The sequence below is a fragment of the Moschus berezovskii genome, chromosome 1 (assembly GCF_049115385.1).
Source record: "Moschus berezovskii isolate FMDL1 chromosome 1, NW_MosBer_1.0, whole genome shotgun sequence".
NCBI lineage: Eukaryota > Metazoa > Chordata > Mammalia > Artiodactyla > Moschidae > Moschus > Moschus berezovskii.
The window spans coordinates 109,763,612-109,781,572 of NC_142460.1; the positions used below are offsets into that span (position 1 = coordinate 109,763,612).

General features: G+C 42.4%; 1 protein-coding gene across 3 annotated transcripts in view; it reads right to left on the reverse strand.

Annotated features, from left to right (window-relative positions):
• The window catches only part of USP13 (ubiquitin specific peptidase 13), a 137,879-nt gene that overhangs the window by 103,830 nt on the left and 16,088 nt on the right, over positions 1–17,961 (reverse strand). For 2 of the 3 annotated variants that reach the window (XM_088838877.1, XM_088838878.1), the window contains exons 2-3: positions 9,740–9,865; positions 682–742 (exon numbers count right to left, since the gene is read on the reverse strand). In XM_088838877.1, the coding sequence (XP_088695003.1) occupies positions 682–742; positions 9,740–9,865 (187 nt within the window). Of the gene's footprint in view, positions 1–681; positions 743–9,739; positions 9,866–12,101; positions 12,364–17,961 lie in introns of those variants that run through there. The other variant, XM_088838881.1, reaches the window with a different exon arrangement.

A 17,961-nucleotide genomic window follows, 5' to 3' on the forward strand; every position in this document is an offset into this window, starting at 1 on the left:
ACAGTGGAAAAACCCAGCAGACAGCATCTTAACAAGTGATCAAGGTTAAGCATCACCAGCATGACAGTTCAGCTTCACGTGCTCCCTGATGGCAGGCCCTGAAGAGGGGCCATCACCTCTGAGGAATTCTGGCCAAAAACGCACCATGAAGTCACATGATAAATCCATATTGAGGTACAGTCCACAAAATAACTGGCCAGTACTCTTCAAAAGTGTCACAATTATTAAAGATTTTAAAAGTCTACAGAGCTATCACAGATTAGACAGGATTAAGGAAACGACAACCGAATGCAGCGTGGGATACTAGAGCAACAACAGCAACAAAAACAATATTAGTAGAAAAAAATAGTGAAGTACAAATAAATACAAGTAGTTTGGCTAATATTAAAAAAAGAAAAAGAAAAAACTTTAATGGCAGTGAAAAAGGAGACCAGAAGCAGAAGCACAATCTCTCTCCAGGCACTATCAGCCTAATTGCTTCAAAACAGTAACCCTACAAGTGTGTTGGAAGCATCCTTCACCACAGGTAAACACAAAGTGGAGACAGACCATCTCGAGTGAAATTGGTTCCTCTCATCTTTAAACTGTAGAGCAGTAAACAGCCAGTTGCTCCAAATCAAACACGCGCAGTCACACACACACACACACACACAGAAAACTGTTGACAACTAATTACATTACCTAAAAAAATCTTGGAATTCCTCCTTTTGGGTAAAGCACCACCAGATGCGCCTCTTACCTTCTGAAAAGAAAACGAGAGATTGTTAAAATACAGCCTCTGGGACAGATGATCGGGAGTGTGGGTAGCACCTCAGAGGTTCTTAGTTTTCATAAGGGCCAAGAGGAAATATTCAATCTGGACTACAGATCCCAGGATAAACAGGAACTTGACCCATGTCCATGAAGGGAGGCGGAAGGCAAAGGTAATGTTCCACCTGATTATTCTTTCACCAAATTATCAAGAAAGTACCTCTGAGAAGGGCAGTAAAGCCAGGGGTCAGGGTGAGGTGGACACTTCAAGGGGGCAAGTGTTTCCAAGAGGCTGGAGTCCATGCCCGAGGCCAGAGGAGCCCTGGGGGCGGGGGGTGGCTCCAGGAGGGAGGCTCTTGTTCCCCTGCTATCCACTAAGCCCTGTGCTCGGTCCTCAGTGCTCACAACTGCTGCTGGAAAGAGTTCATAAATATCAATAAAGAGCTGCTGATATTCTGGTCATAATAAGCCCCGATCTAACCTCCCTAAACATTTGTGGAGCTCCCACTGGTGACTGTTTACCACCCTAAGCTCCGTGTATTTTCTGCCTCTGGTAGAAGTCCCCTGCAGCAGTGAAACTGCTATCAAGTGGTTGTGCAAAAGAAGTCATGCATTACCCTTCTGATACTCGCACAAAATATTCTTCTCTCAAAGAGGCTATTAAAATGTTTGCCTCAAATGACCAAAACTACATTTCCAAATGCAGTCCTTCTCGTTACTAGAAAAGAGCACATTTCAAACACATAGCAGTTGTGTGGGTCAAACCCCAGCATCCTTTCAAGCAGCCACATGTTAAGGCAGCACCAAGGCGCTGCTGCTTCTTTAGTTCACTCTCCTAGGTGGCTCAGTGGTAAAGAATCCACCTGCCAATGCAGGAGACATGAGTTCAATCCCTGGGTTGGGAAGATCTCCTGGAGAAGGAAATGGCAACCCACTCCAGTATTCTTGCCTGGAGAATTCCACAGACAGAGGAGCCTGGTGGGCTCCAGTCCATGGGGTCACAAAGAGTTGGACACGACTAAGCAGCAGCAGCAGCCTATCAGTCTTAACTCTTCTTTCCCACATTTCATTATTTGGCATTGAAAGTGGACTCATCTTTGTGATTCTCCCAATAAATTTTTATAGCTTCTACTATAAGTTTATAGCTCCCATTTCAGGAAAGTAAAATTATTGAACTCTTTAGCTCAAAAGAGTATGAGGAAAAAGGAGGAGAGGAGCTGCAGGGAGACCCGCTGGACTGTGAGGCTCTCCCCAAATGTGAGAGTCACACCTCAGACTCAGATTAGGTCTGATTCCATTCAGGAAAAAAAAAAAAAGCAACTACCAGGCTTCCCTGATAGCTCAGCTGGTAAAGAATCCGCCTGCAATGCAGAAGACTTAGGTTCAATTCCTGGGTCGGGAAGATCCACTGGAGAAGGGATAGGCCACTCACTCCAGTATTCTTGGGCTTTCCTGGTGGCTTAGCTGGTAAAGAATATACCTGCAATGCTGGAGAGCTGGGTTCGATCCCTGAATTGGGAAGATCCCCTGGAGAAGTGAAAGGCTACCCATTCCAGTATTCTGGCCTGGAGAATTCCATGGACTATATAGTGTATGGGGTTGAAAAGAGTCAGACACGACTGAGCGACTTTCACTTCACTTTAGCTCAAAAACTTGTCTGTCCAAATACTAATGCTACATTCATGTTATGGCTCTTAGAATCTATCTCCTCCAAGGTCTCAGAGTCTCTGCTCCCCTTCCCCCCACCTACCTGCCTCAAAAAAGGACGAGATAAAACCTGCACCAAAGGTATATTTAACCATCCACACTGAACAGTCCTGGAGGTCACTTGAAATCTCTCTACAGAAGTTTACAGCATCCTTTTGCTTGTTCCAATCTCACTGTCCCCTCTATTCCTGCATGAAAGTGTGGGGAGAAAGGAGAGGAGTTTCAGGGAGACCTGCTGGACTGTGAGGCTTTCCCCAAAAGTGAGTTACACTTCACACTCAGATTGGGTCTGATTCCATTCAGAAAAAAAAAAAAAAAAAGACCTTCCTTCCAAAGACCATCATCTCTATGCCTGTATCAGTCACCACTAGAAATAGACAGGGCTTGAGAAACTGGAATTCCTCAGCCACAGACGTGACTGTCAGGCTCTGTGCTGGAGTTCAGGCTGCAAAGTGAGTGAAGACACGCTCCATTCCTTGAGGAGCTCATCAGCATCAGAGGGGAGCACGAGTGCAAACAAACAGCACAACGGATTCCAGTGTTAAGAGAGGTAAGGATGACATCGTAAGGAAGAAATGATGGTTCTTCTGGGGACGGAAGGGATAGGCAGGGCTGGTGAGGTAAGAAGAGCAGTGGGCATGCTGGATAGCAGCTCTAGAGCAATTATGCTGATTGGTTGGTTGGTTGGTTGGATGGATGAAACATGAATAACTGGGGGGATGATGGATAGATATATGATATGCTGACCACAGGGAGTACAACAGATATAAAAGGAATAGGGATGGAAGGAGGGAATCCCCCAAAACAGAAAACAGCATACACAAAGGCCTGAAATCATGGTGTGTTCCAGAAAAGAGAAGGGCTTAGAGAGCATCACTATGAACAAAGCTAGTGGAAGTGATGGAATTCCAATTGAGCTATTTCAAATCTTGAAAGATGATGCTGTGAAAGTGTTGCACTCAATATGCCAACAAATTTGGAAAACTCAGCAGTGGCCACAGGACTAGAAGAGGCCAGTCTTCATTCCAATCCCAAAGAATGGCAATGCCAAAGAATGCTCAAACTACCACACAATTGCACTCATCTCACACACTAGTAAAGTCATGCTCAAAATTCTCCAAGGCAGGCTTCAGCAATATGTGAACCGTGAAATTCCAGATGTTCAAGCAGGTTTTAGAAAAGGCAGAGGAACCAGAGATCAAATTGCCAACATCTGCTGGATCATGGAGAAAGCAAGAGAGTTCCAGAAAAACATCTATTTCTGCTTCATTGACTATGCCAAGGCTTTTGACTGTGTGGATCACAGTAAACTGTGGAACATTCTGAAAGAGATGGGAATCCCAGACCACCTGACCTGCCTCTTGAGAAACCTGTATGCAGGTCAGGAAGCAACAGTCAGAACTGTACATGGAACAACAGACTGGTTCCAAATAGGAAAAGGAGTACGTCAAGGTTGTATATTGTCACCCTGCTTATTTAACTTATATGCAGAGTACATCATGAGGAATGCTGGGCTTGAAGAAGCACAAGCTGGAATCAAGATTGCTGGGAGAAATATCAATAACCTCAGATATGCAGATGACACCACCCTTATGGCAGAAAGTGAAGAGGAACTACAAAGCCTCTTGATGAAAGTGAAAGAAGAGAGTGAAAAGGTTGGCTTGAAGCTCAACATTCAGAAAACAAAGATCATGGCATCTGGTCCCATCACTTCATGGGAAATAGATGGGGAAACAGTGGAAGCAGTGTCAGACTTTATTTTTTGGGGCTCCAAAATCACTGCGGATGCTGATTGCAGCCATGAAATTAAAAGACACTTACTCCTTGGAAGGAAAGTTATGACCAGCCTAGATAGCATATTAAAAAGCAGAGACATTACTTTGCCAACCAAGGTCCATCTGGTCAAGGCTATGGTTTTTCCAGTGGTCATGTATGGATGTGAGAGTTGGACTGTGAAGAAAGCTGAATGCCGAGGAATTGATGCTTTTGAACTGTGGTGCTGGAGAAGACTCTTGAGAGTCCCTTGGACTGCAAGGAGACCCAACCAGTCCATCCTAAAGGAGATCAATCCTGGGTGTTCGTTGGAAGGACTGATGCTCAAACTGAAACTCCAATACTTTGGCCACCTCATGCGACGAGTTGACTCACTGGAAAAGACTCTGATGCTGGGAGGGATTGGGGGCGGGAGGAGACGGGGACGACAGAGAATGAGACGATGGACATGAGTTTGAGTGAACTCCGGGAGTTGGTGATGGACAGGGAGGCCTGGCGTGCTGTGATTCATGGGGTCGCAAAGAGTCAGACACGACTGAGCGACTGAACTGAACTAAATGCAAACAGCTCCACAGTTCAAAAGCATCAATTCAGATCACGGAATGCCTTGTAATCAAATACAGAAGAGTTTGGACTTCATCCTGCAACAAAGAGAAAGACATTCGAGATTTAAGCTTCAGTGTGCCACAGATGCACACTGGGTGAAAAATCACTCTGAGTGCAGCATGCAGACTGGGGGGCCACTGAAGACAGCACATTGGAAGGAAGGAAGGCAAGTCAGGAAGCCACAGCATTAGCCCTTTTAAGGCATAACAAGTACTCAGACAAGAACAGCAGGGATGAAGAGGACAAGAAGGAATTTTGGGCTGTTTGGAATGCCCGAATAACTGGACTTGATAACCAGCCTGCCATGGAATGAGAGCAGAATCAAAGGATGTCTAAGCCTCTAGAACTCAAGACAAAGAACACGGTGAGAAAGCGGATAATTCATTCAGTCTGAGCGCAACGAGCTTGAAGTACCTATGAGGCATTTGAGTAGAGAAGGCCAGGTCAGAGTCAGAAGATCAGACCTTCAGCTCTGGAGGGACACTGATGGAGATGTCATCAGCTCAGACACAGTGGCTAACAAGGCTGTGGACAGCCCTGATGAGGATGAGCAAATGCCAGTGTTTCCTAGGAGGTAGGAACAAAGAAATGAAATGATGCTAGTGAAAGTGAGAAAGGGCAGAAAACCCAGAAAAGAATGGTGCCAAAGAAAGCGGAGGAGCAGACGTTCCGAAAGAAAAACAAGTTGAAAGACTGAAAAACTCAAGGCTAAAACATATCTACCAACTCTGGCAGCTAAGAGGTCACTGACAACCTTGGCAGTTTTAGCTGCTTCACAGGAAGGTTAACTGAACAGCAGTGTTGAACTTAAAGCGGGCTGTATTGAGACGGTGAGAGTAGAAGTTTTAAAGCTTCAATTGAAGGATGGGATGACTGAAGCAGGACTCAACTTAGAGTTCTGAGGCGTGCTCCTTTTTAAAGTATGAGAAAAAAGACAGAAGAGGGAGATGCTGGAAATGTCAGAGGGAGTGGAGTGAATGGAGTTTCTGAGGTAGGAGGAAACGGGACCACGAGGACGGAGAGGGCACAGCTTCCTGCTGAGATGGGAGGAAACAAAAGGAGAACCACTGCACATGAGCTCCCAGGAGCTGAGGCAGGAGCTCAGGGTTTCTGTCCAGGGTCCCTGTTTCCTCTGGAAAGCGCAGGTCTGATTATTTTTGGAGAATGATGAGGGAGGCACGGATAAAGTCTTGCAGGAAGCATCCACTGGCACAGAAGCAGGACAGGCTAGATGTTCTGGGCAGTGAGAGGGCCCAGCAGAAGGGGAAAGGCCAGGGCCCCACCAGCAAGGCAGTGCGCATGGGCAGTACATCCGTGGAAGCAAAGGAGGACACCGATGGACAGACCGGAGGTGCGGTGGGGGAGGCGGGGTTCTGGAGGACAGTAAGCAGGCAAGACACTGGGATGAGGGTCAGCTGAGGGTCATGCTGATAACAGTTTAAAGTCACAGACGCTGAGAAGCAGGCTAGACAGATTAAAACAGGAATAAATGAGTGTAAGAGCTAAAATGAGAGAGAATATGGTCAGAGAGTGAAACATTAAACTTAAAATTTCAAAGGCAGAGGTAATTGCATTCTATAATTCTGCCACTAGCTTTGTGACCTGGAGCAAGTTATTTCAAGTCTCTGGGCCTCAGCTTCTTTTTTTTTTTTTTTTCAGTCTCCTAAAACTTCATTACTTTATGTTAAGACAGATGATACAACACAAACTTCATCAGAATTACTATGCCCCGCCTAACAGGAGTAGTGAATGGAAATCATATAGTAGCAGGCCAGCATTAGAATACTTTAAAGCTAACCATTCAGTTTACGACCTGTCTGACCTCCTGGTCTTTTTTCTTCCTCTTCTCCCCACTGTCCAACTGGGGGATCTCTCCTATGTCCGAAACTTAAACAGAGAACATATTAGGTAGGCTAGGGTGAGAGACGAGATGAACTTCAAATCAGCGTTGACTATGGAAGATCAAAGATAGTTTATAAACCATTAGGACTAAGGTGAAAATTGAACAGTACTGCCAAACATAAAATTAATATTTGAAAATTAATAACATCTCCACACAACATGGATAACCAATTTAAATACATTAAAAGGTAAAAGACAAGACATGGCCTGTTTAGTCACCAGGCCATGTCTGACTCTTTGCAACCTCATGGACTATAGCCCACAAGGCTCCTCTGTTCATGGTGTTTCCCAGGCTAGAATACTAGAGTAGGTTGCCATTTCCTTCTCCAGGGGATCTTTCTGACCCAGGGATCAAACCCACATCTGCTGCATTGGCAGGCAGATTCTTTGCCAATGAGGCACCAGGGAAGCCCATAGAAATTATAGGATAGATACCTTAAAAAAAATCTAATAAGGGCTTCCCTGGTGGTCCAATGGTTAAAGAATCTGCCTTGTAATGCAGGGGACACCAGTTAGACCCTTGATGTGGGAAAATCCCACAGGCCTCAGGGCAATTAAGTCCATGGCAGGTGGCAATTAAGAGCCGTAACTACTAAGCCTGTACTCTAGAACCCAGGAGCTACAACTAGTGAGCCCACATGCAGCAACTACTGAAGCACACACACCGAAACTAGAGCAGCCCCAACTCTGTGAAACTAGAGAAAAGCCCTCACAGCAACGAAGACCCAGTAGAGCCAAAAATAAACAAATATTTTTTTAAACAATCTAATAAAAGTTTATTTATTGAAAATTATAAAACATTACTGAAGGACATAAAAGAGACCTGAATCAATAGAGAGGTATGCCATGTTGAATAGTCATTCAGTCAGTGTTTATGAAGTACCTACTATGTGCTGGGCACTGTTACATGCTGAGGACTCAGAGGTGAACAAAACAGACCAGACTGCCTGCCCTCATGGAGCTTAGACAATGGTATACACTATAGATCAATCTACAAATTCAATGTGGTCGTGATCAAAATCTCAACAATATTTTTTAACTAGATGAACTGATTCCAAAATCCATATGGAAAAATAAACATTCAAATCCAGGAAGTTTCTAGGAAAAAGAAGAACATGGAAAAAGTGCTCGTGCTTGTAGATATCAAGACCTGAGGCATCAACATAGGGACACAAATAAGAGCAACATAACAGAACTGAGTGTCTCCAAGCTGCCACAGTGAGAATAGCAAGTTTGAATATTTTTTTAAATGGCACTATAAGTCTTTGAAAAAGGCTGCACTTCTCCAGTAACAGTGGGACAACTGGTCATCAATATAAGGAAAAAAGCAGATTCCCACACTTGACACAAATATAAAAATAGATTATAGATGATTTAAAGATCTGAAATGTTAGAACATTAAAACATTCACAGTCTCCGTCTCTGTGTCTTTCACCTTCTCTCTCTCTCAAACACATACACACATTCCTTTTTAAAAAAGTATTAGAAGAAATATCTTTATGACCTTGAGTTGGGAAACAATTTCTTAAGCAAGATAGAAAAAGCACAACTCATAAAAGTTTAATAAACCTAACTACATCAAAATTCAAAACCAGTTCTGTAGGACTTTCCTGGCTGTCCAGTGGTTAAGACTCTGTGCTTCCAATGCAAAGGGGGCAAGGGTTTGATCTCTGATCAGGGAACTAAGATCCCACATGCTGAGTTATGCAGCCCAAAAAAAAAAAATTAATTAAAAAATAAAACTTTCTGTTCTACAAAATAATTCATAAATAAAGTAAAAAGATAAACTACAAAACATAAGAAAAGTATGTCTAAAGCAGACAAAATTTTGGTTTCCAGATGTAAAAAGAACTAATCAAACTTTTAAGAAAAAGATAAACCCATAGAGAAATAGGCTGAAAATATAAATAGGCAAGTCATGGAGCAGAAAAGGAGAATAGCCAACAAAAGGAATGAAAAGACATTTCTACCCTCACAGGAGGAAATGCTAAATAAATAAATGCCACTTTACAACCATCCCATTAGCAAATATCAAAATTCTGACCAAGCATTGGTGAGGGTATGGGGAAACAGACACGCATAATCAGAGCAAACTGGAATGTGCATTGGTGCAACCACTGAGGAGGGATTTAGCAATGTCCAGTAAAAATGAAGATAAGAACATGCATGAGCCAACACAGCCACTTGTAGATCTATTTCTGAAAGAATCTTGCATGTGCTCCCCCAAGAGAAATGTGTAAAAATGTTCATTTGTACAATGTCTGTAGAAGCAAAAAAAAAAAAAGGAAACAATCTAAATTTCTTCAAATGGGAGAACAGAGCAGTAAATGAGAAGGTACTCATAAAATAGAACACCAAACAACTACTGAAATGGATGAAGTATACCCAGATGCGTGAGATTTCATTGAAGGGAAAAACTCTAGGCAGAATTAGAGTTAACAGTATGATACTATTTATCTACATCGTTAAAACATATAAAGTCACACTGCATATTGTTCATGAATATCCATACTTAAATAAAATATAATGACATTCACGGGAATGAGAAACAGCAAGTTCACAACAGTGTCTACTTCTGTGGAGGGATGGAACCAAAAGAGACTTGCACTTGTAGGGAAAAAAAGCTCTTTCCCTCACTAAGAAAAAAAAATCAAAGCAAAAATATCCAAATTTATTTTATTTCTGATTTTTGTACCCATGAGTGTTTCTGGCATTATTTTCTGTACTTTGCTGTACCTTTTGACTTGATTTTTTTTTTCCCACCGGCCAACTCATGTCTTGAACAACTCTGAACAGAACATTACAAGAAGAAAAATATGAAACTGGTTAAGCTAAGGTTTGGGAAGTCTATGAATGTCTGCCAACACTGCTACTTCTGTTTCCCATCATCCGAGAGAATGAGAAGTCATGTGGGCATAGTAAAGCCTCCCTGTGATGAGCCCACTAAGACAATGTTACAGGGAAGACGTCAAGGTCAGTTCTCCCAAAGTGCATATCTCACCTCACGCACGTGTCTCTTCAGGTGCATGTAGACACTCTGTCCAGTTTTTCGGAAGTGTCTTTCCACGTGCTCCCTTCCAAAGGCCAAAAATGTATTCATGCATACATAGAGTCCGCCTTCAGAATTCTAGAAGAGACAGGTTACAACGTTAGTCAAGTAGTCTAGACACAGAAACAGAGAAGGGGAAGGAAGGCAAGCAATGAAGACAAATCCAGCAAAAGGCCACCCAGCCACCACAGTCACCTGCAGCGACCTCAGGGCTCACAGCCACTTACACAGCTTCCTGCCTCAACCCTGGGTCCCCGGTGCTGTCTGAGAGCAGAGCAGTCTCACAGTCAGGTAGAACCTCAGGGGCTCTGGGGCATAAACATGCCTGCCTGACTCTCCAAACTGGGGTAAGGGGTGATCAGGGATAGAAGAAAGCTGGCAGCTGATCCCATGACCATCATTCCATATAATAATGCTTTTTTTAAATTTTAATGAAGTATGTGCTTAGTCGCTCAGTCGTGTCGGACTCTTTGCGATTCTATGGACTGTGGCCTGCCAGGCTCCTCTGTCCCTGGGATTTTCCAGACAAGAATATTAGAGTGGGTGGCCATGTCTCCTCCTCCAGGCAATCTTCCCAACCCCAGGGATGGAACCCATGTCGATTTTATCTCCTGCATTGGCAGTTAGCTTCTTTACCACTAGCGCCACCTGGGAAGCCCCTTTTTGTTGAAGTATAATTGATTTACAATGTTGTGTTAATTTCTGCTGTACAGCAAAGTGATTCAGTTATACATATTTTTTATTATTCTTTTCCATTACAATTTATTACAAGATCTTGATTATAGTTCCCTGTGCCATTCAGTAGGACCTTTTGTCTATTCATCCTATATACAATAGTTTGCATCTGCTAATCCCAAACTCCCAATCCTTCCCTCCCCCAGCCCCCACACTTCGCAACCACAAGTCTGTTCTCTTTACAAAGACCATCAATTCAATAGTTCATCATCATTCTCCCTCACTGGTCAGTGCAAGTCTCAAGAAACATAAAGTTTTATATCCTCTGGGAGAAGGCAATGGTACCCCACTCCAGGACTCTTGCCTGGAAAATCACATGGACGGAGAAGCCTGATAGGCTGCAGTCCGTGGGGTTGCTAAGAGTCGGACACAACTGAGTGACTTCACTTTCACTTCTCACTTCCATGCATTGGAGAAGGAAATGGCAACCCACTCCAGTGTTCTTGCCTGGAGAATCCCAGGGACGGGGGAGTCTGGTGGGCTACATCTCTGGGGTCGCACAGAGTCGGACACGACTGACATGACTTAGCAGCAGCAGCAGCAGGACAGGATGCTTCAAAGATATTGTCTCCTTCCTTCAGTGATGCATGATATTTGATGATGCCCATTAATAAATTATAACAATTCAATAAATAAATAATAACATAATAAGTAAATAATAAAGAATGAAGTCCTCACATTTTTATTGAATACCTGATATGTGTCAAGTGCTTTACACATATTATTTCTAATCCCAACAATACTGCAAACTGCTTAGTATTATTTCTATTCATAGTTTAAGGAAAATTATAAGTAACTTGCCCAAGTTCACAAAACTTGGAAGTGTCAGAGTTAAATTTGAATCTATTTCTCTTCTATCCCTCTCTCTCTGCCATACTTCATATATTAATTATGGAGATACAGCTATAATGAACAGGAAAGGATATTGTTCACATTTGAGATACTTGATTTTTTTATCCTACTTTTTCTCTCCCTTTGCTTAATGTGCTTCTCTGTAAACTTCTATAAAGTTAGTCATCCTTTCCTCAATGAAAATGGATTTTTATTACTATCCTATGAGTTCCACCATCCAAATAATTCTTTAAAACACAAAAATTTTAAATACCTGTTAGAATTTCCAACAAACATCTATCAACATTCCTTACAATGAATTTTAGTAGAACACAAATTACAATATCAAAACAGACATTGACCCTTACAAATATATGAAAAATAATTTTTAAAGTTCCAATAACCCAAGATTGTTTATTTTTTTAATTTCAAATAAAATTTTCCAACATTGTATCTATGGTTTATAAGCCAGACATAAAGAAGCAACATTAGCTCAATTACAACAACATTAGTTCAAACACGTGCCCGATATTGTAGCATTTATAATGTGTAAGGCAAGAAAAAGAAAGAAGTAAAATGGCCTAAATTTGTTGATGACATTATTGTCTGCATGGAAAATCCTAAGGAATCTACAATCTACTAAATAACTAATAAAACTGTTAAGTGAATTTAATTTCACAAGGTCATGGGATACAGGTCAATAGACAAAAATCAACTTCAATTTTATAGCCTGGCAACAAATACTTACAAGTGAAATTTTTAAAACTTGACTGTAAAATACCATCCAAAAAACTCAGAATTATATAGCCTGTGCTTCTGGTTAACTTTTTCCTTTAAATGACATCACTGGAATAGAAGAGAAAAATTCTTCAACTAGAGGCAACACATTGCATTCACCTGATCAATAGATTAGGTAAATATTTCCAAAAGATTTTTTCAAACTGTTTACTCATTTAAACAGATTCTTTTGCATAGTCATAATCCTTAAGAAAACATATTGCACCATTATAATGGCAAATTATTCATTAAACCAATTAAATCGAGTATTCCATAGTATGATTTAAAAAAAAATAAAGAACAACACTTCCATTCTCTTACAATAAAATGTAGTTCAATCAGAAAGTTTTCAAACCAGAAGAAATAATCGGGGAAATATTAGATTTGAAACCAGAGGTCCTGAACTGCCACTAAATAGCAAGCTCTATGACCTCAACAGAGTTTGTCAGATCATCTCTGAGAGTCAGTATTTTCCTCAATAAACATACCTCTAGCAATAATACCCACCTCACAGAGTTTCGTGTAGTTCAAAGGGGAAGAAACACCCACTGTGCTATAAGTCATTATGAAAAGATTGATAATTATTTATTACGAGTTAAAAGCTCTATGTGCTACATATATCTCCTATTATCACAATTATTTTCTACTTGGGGGAAAAGCAGAAGGAAGAAAAAGGTCAGTCTAACAGCGACACAGGCTGGGGATAACAAATATTAATTTGTCACAAAATGTATTAGGCAGCTAGTGGGAGAACCAAGAAATCAGCAAGCAGGAGAAGAAAAACGTTCAAGTACAGCATTTTTCTTAAGAAAAATAATACACAGTATCAAAAGAAAAGAAATAGTTGGGTATAACAACGTAAACAGTAATGAACAAGTTTTGCATTGCAAAACACAATGAAACAGGAAACCAACAATAAAAGAAGGGGGAAAGACGTAAAGTGTAATGAAGAAGCCAAACTGTAGAAAGTGATAAAATTACAAGATGTCAACATTCAGGTTTAGCTGGGTAAGAACTTGCTGTCCTTTGTTTAAGGTCCTTTAGTTTTAACTGAAAGAAAATATTAAATTCAAATCATACCTCCACTACCTCCCGAAGGAAGTATGTTAAAACAATCCCAAGGCAATTATATGCCTACTAAACCGACAAATGGTATTAAAATCACACAGCCTGAAGCCACAAAGAAAACCTGTATGTCTCCTCCCACAACATAAATTGGTTCCACCCTTCTAGGGAGCTGTGACCTTTGACACAATATTTCTCCTTTGCTGTGACTTCAGGAACCCGAGAGGAAAAATAACTAATTTGTACAAAAATATTCACAGATGAACTATTTACGATAGGAAAACGGCCCCAAATAGAGGAACTAAGAACCTGAGACATATAAACATAACAGATACTGTAACATTATTTAAAATGACAAATATATGATTGTGTGCAACGTGTACAGAAAACGTGCAGAATTGCATGTAATGTACATAGGAAAATAATATTCATGGAACACATGCTGATGACAAGGAAGAAAAGGAAGAGGGGAAGGGAGGTTGTAGGCTGACAAAAACCTGAAATGAAATCAGAGAGATCAAAGGTTTTATATTTAAGTTCTGACTTGGGGGTCCTCAGCCTTACCTCCGGAGAAGGCAATGGCAACCCATTCCAATACTCTTGCCTGGAAAATCCCATGGATGGAGGAGCCTGGTAGGCTGCAGTCCTTGGGGTCGCAAAGAGTCAGACACGACTGAGCGACTTCACTTTCACTTTTCACTTTCATGCACTGGAGAAGGAAATGGCAACCCACTCCAGTGTTCTTGCCTGGAGAATCCCAGGGACGGGGGAGCCTGGTGGGCTGCCACCTATGGGGTCGCACAGAGTCAGACAAGACTGAAGCGACTTAGCAGCAGCAGCAGCAGCCTTACCTCCCATTACTTTGTGTTTGGTGTAGAGAGGTGTTTCTCATACTACTGTCATGAGGGCCAGGCTGTTTTGTTGTGCTTCTATTCATTAAGGAAAGGTAAGAGGTTCCACTGGTCCCACCGCGCATGGCTAGTGCTCACCTTCAGCCAGGCATGAACCGAAATGTTTAAGCACCACAAAACTCAAATGGGTCTATACCCTGTTCAAACAGGCTAATCCACTGCTGGTGCACTTGGAAGTGGCCACAATGGCAAGCTGCTAGAGACATTTCCAAATGCTTACTCTCAGTGTTCATGCTTATCTCATGGCACCATTCAGCTGACCACACTTTAAGTAGCATTGGCCTAGAGTGAGGTGAACTGCCCAATGCTGAGTGTCTCACTGTCAGGAAAGCATCTCTTCAAGGACCTCCAGGGACACCAGGCAAGGCCTCAAGCCTGCAGAGAACCCCACGTCAAAACCAGGGAATTCCCTGGCAGTTCAGTGGTTAGGACTCCACACTTTCACTGTCGAGGGCCCAGGTTCAATCCCTGGTCAGGACACTTAAATCCCACAAGTCACAGTCCCATACCCATCCAGCGACTACTCCACCCTGCCAGCCACTGCCCATGACCGATTCTCACATTCCTCTGCTCGACCGCCTGCCAATGGTCCTTAATTCCAAATCCACTTTCTTTTCACAGTTGTTAGCATCTTCTTCACTGAAATCTGTAGCCGGGAGAACCCTCACTTCCTTCACTTGGGGCCACCACATTCAGAAGCTCAATCACTCATTCATTTGCTCCTTGAGGGAAGGAAAACTGTATGACACTCATTACTGAATTGCAAAGACAGTACCTGAGCAGTACAGAGCAGGACTGAACAAACATTTCTGGAGGGAATGGGAAGTTTTGTGTGGTTATTTGTCATTCAGTTACATAGCTTAGTCTCTCTCTCAAACCAGCCCTCAGTGCCCTTCTGACCTGGATTTGAAATACATCGCAGCTCAGGCTCCACTTCAAGTCTTTGAGCATAACTAAATAACGTGAGTGCACGCTCAGTCGCTCAGTAGCGTCTAACTCTTTTGACCCTATGGACTGTAGCCCACAAGGCTCCTTTGTCCATAAAGAATGAGAATCATCAAAAGAAAACCGATGGCTGAGCACAGAAGAACAGCCTGAGGCATCAGCATGAATACTCACTTTTCAGGTTTGTTTGGCTAAAGTCACCCTCTTTGCAGCTTAGACACCAGACCTGCTGTGTCCCAGCTCTCCTGCCTTCCATAACCAAGCTGGCCTCACAGGGTTCTTCAAGGTAACAGTGCCATCTCCACACACCCCCATCCCTTCCAGAGGCCAGGCAGCCTAAAATGGCCAATGTGTGCTTCTTAGCTTAAAGCAGATTCTAATTATCATTTACATGATGCACTGAATAGAAACTTGGCCAAGAGGCTAGACTTGATTTAGAAACCTGAAATTGCAGGGAAGTCAAGAAATATCACTCAGGGCTTCTCCAAGGCTCCCTAAGAATTCCCTCTGACAACTTTTCCCACTCCACAATCAAACCCTAAGAGAGAGAAGCCACATTAGAAGCCCAGGCGATGTCTGTGCCCCACCTTCAACACATTTCAATACAGATACAAAGGATACAGAGCCATTCACTTATGACTTTACATTAGATGACCCAGCCTACTATTCAGAAGTAACATCAAAGTCACCTTGTTTTACACCGCCTGCCATTTAAAAGAATATTAAAACACTGGGAGAATATAAAGGTCAAGGTTACACGATATTTCAGAGGAGCAAGTGAACAATCCTTTTAAATAAAAATACACCACATCACTAGGTGTTCGGAGAACTGTGTTTACAACGGTGTGTACTTGGAGACCAGCCTCTGCTGGAAGTCAGGAAGGGAGAGGGAGCCTGTGTGGGCCACATACTCTGGAAACAGAGCCCCACGTAACCCTTGTTTGTATAACATCAGAACAGTGTGGAAAACAAGAGGTCATTGCCCCAAAGAGAAACATGATGTAGGTAGACAGAGTCACAACAAATCCAGGTCCAGGACAAATTACGTACCAGCACCAGGGAGGACTGTGACTCACACTCGTGCGCAAGGGAGACAGAAAGAACAAGAACACGGTACTCTCTAGAATGTTATTAAAAAAAAAAGAGAGAGATGAACTAAATTAACTATTAATAGAGAAAAGAAATAACCCGCATGCTCAAGAAAAGATCTGCTTAGTGATTTATGGTGCATCCATGAAGTGTAACAAACATTCTTCAGCCATTTAAAATTGACTTGGGGGGACTTCCCTGGTGGTCCAGTGGTTGAGAATTCGCCTTCCAATGAGGGGAATGTGGGTTCAAGCCCACATGCCGCAAGGGAACTAAACCCATGTGCCACAACTAGAGGGCCTGAGCACTGCAACAAGACCCTGACATGGCCAAAAATAAAATAAATGTGTTTTAAAAATGAAATAAAAATAAAATTGACTTGAGATGAGTATTTACTAATAGGAAAAGCTGTACATGGTATTTCTGAGTGAAGAAAGCAAATAACAAAAGGGTGTGTATGATGTGCTATGTGATATACACAACACATACACACTCCATGACACAGGATATCATACCAGCATTGGGAGATGAGATGGGATTTTTTTTTCCTTCACAGTCTTTTGGCATTTTCTAATTTTTCTTCAGGAACATGGATTCACTTTTTAATAATAAAAACAGGAATATTTTTCTTAAATGAATGTATTTAGAATCAAACAATAGAACAGACAGTCATTCCAATGTTTCCTGTTCTTAAACTAAGTTTTCCTTAGGCTTTCACAACTTCATCTACTCCAAGCAAAAGCGTGGTTCGAAATAACTAGGAGATTATCTCGGAACAAGTAGCTAAGGAAATGTGGGAACACGCCACAAGTAAGAGAGGTGATTAGGGAGGCAGACAAGAAAGTGATTACAACTGAGAAAAAATGAAACTAATCAAGGACACTGTACCCCAGTTGGATGCCATCCAAGTTTACAGAAGGGGATGGTCTGTGCAGAAAAGAAGCCATGAGAGAGCGTGTGGTTGTGATGTCTTCTCCGGGGGTGCAAGAGAAGTGGGGTAGGGAGGATGTGGGACAGGAAGAGTTTATTCAGCAGAGAGAGAGACAAGCAAGCTTAGTGTCCTGATGACATCTGCATCCTAGCAAGGAGAGAGAAAATAACAAAGAGGCGTGAAAGATAATTTCTGACAGAGAGAAAAGTGACAGAGGAGCCTGAGATTGGAAACAAGAGAGTTGGGGTCTTGATACAGCGTGGTGGGGGTGGGAGAAACATGCTGTGGGTGGCAGGCAGGGAGGGCTTCCTGGAAGGGCAAGATCTCAGAATGAGGGATCAGACAAGCAAAACGAAAACACAGCACACACTCTAGATGAGAAAGCACATGCAAAGGCCACAACTCCAGGAAAAGCTTGGCTGTGTCATCAAAGGGACAGAAAGAAACTCAGGGTGCTGGAGTTGGGGGAGAGAGAAGACAGGCCTGTAGATGCACTGGGGTTTTCCCAGATGAGAAGCACCATAATCTCATCTACTTCTTTAAAGATCATTCTGGCTACCGCAGAGAAAATTATGGAGAAAAGACCCAGAGAATACATGGTTCCCAGGCTACCGTAAAGCCTAGGCTCCCACTGTCCAATTCAGTGGCCACTAGCCACGTGCGAGTACTTCAATCTAAATTAAAGTAGTGACAAAAAAAAGTCAGTTTCTTGGACACACTGGCCACATTTCAAGTACTCAGTAGTCACATGGGGCTCGGGGTTACAACACTGGGCAGTGCAGACACGGAATAATTCCATCATCCCAGAAAGTTCTTTTAGCCAGCCCTGTCTAAACAAGGTAAGACGACGGCTGAGCATGGGGGAGGCAGAGGAGGAAGAAGGGAAAGGG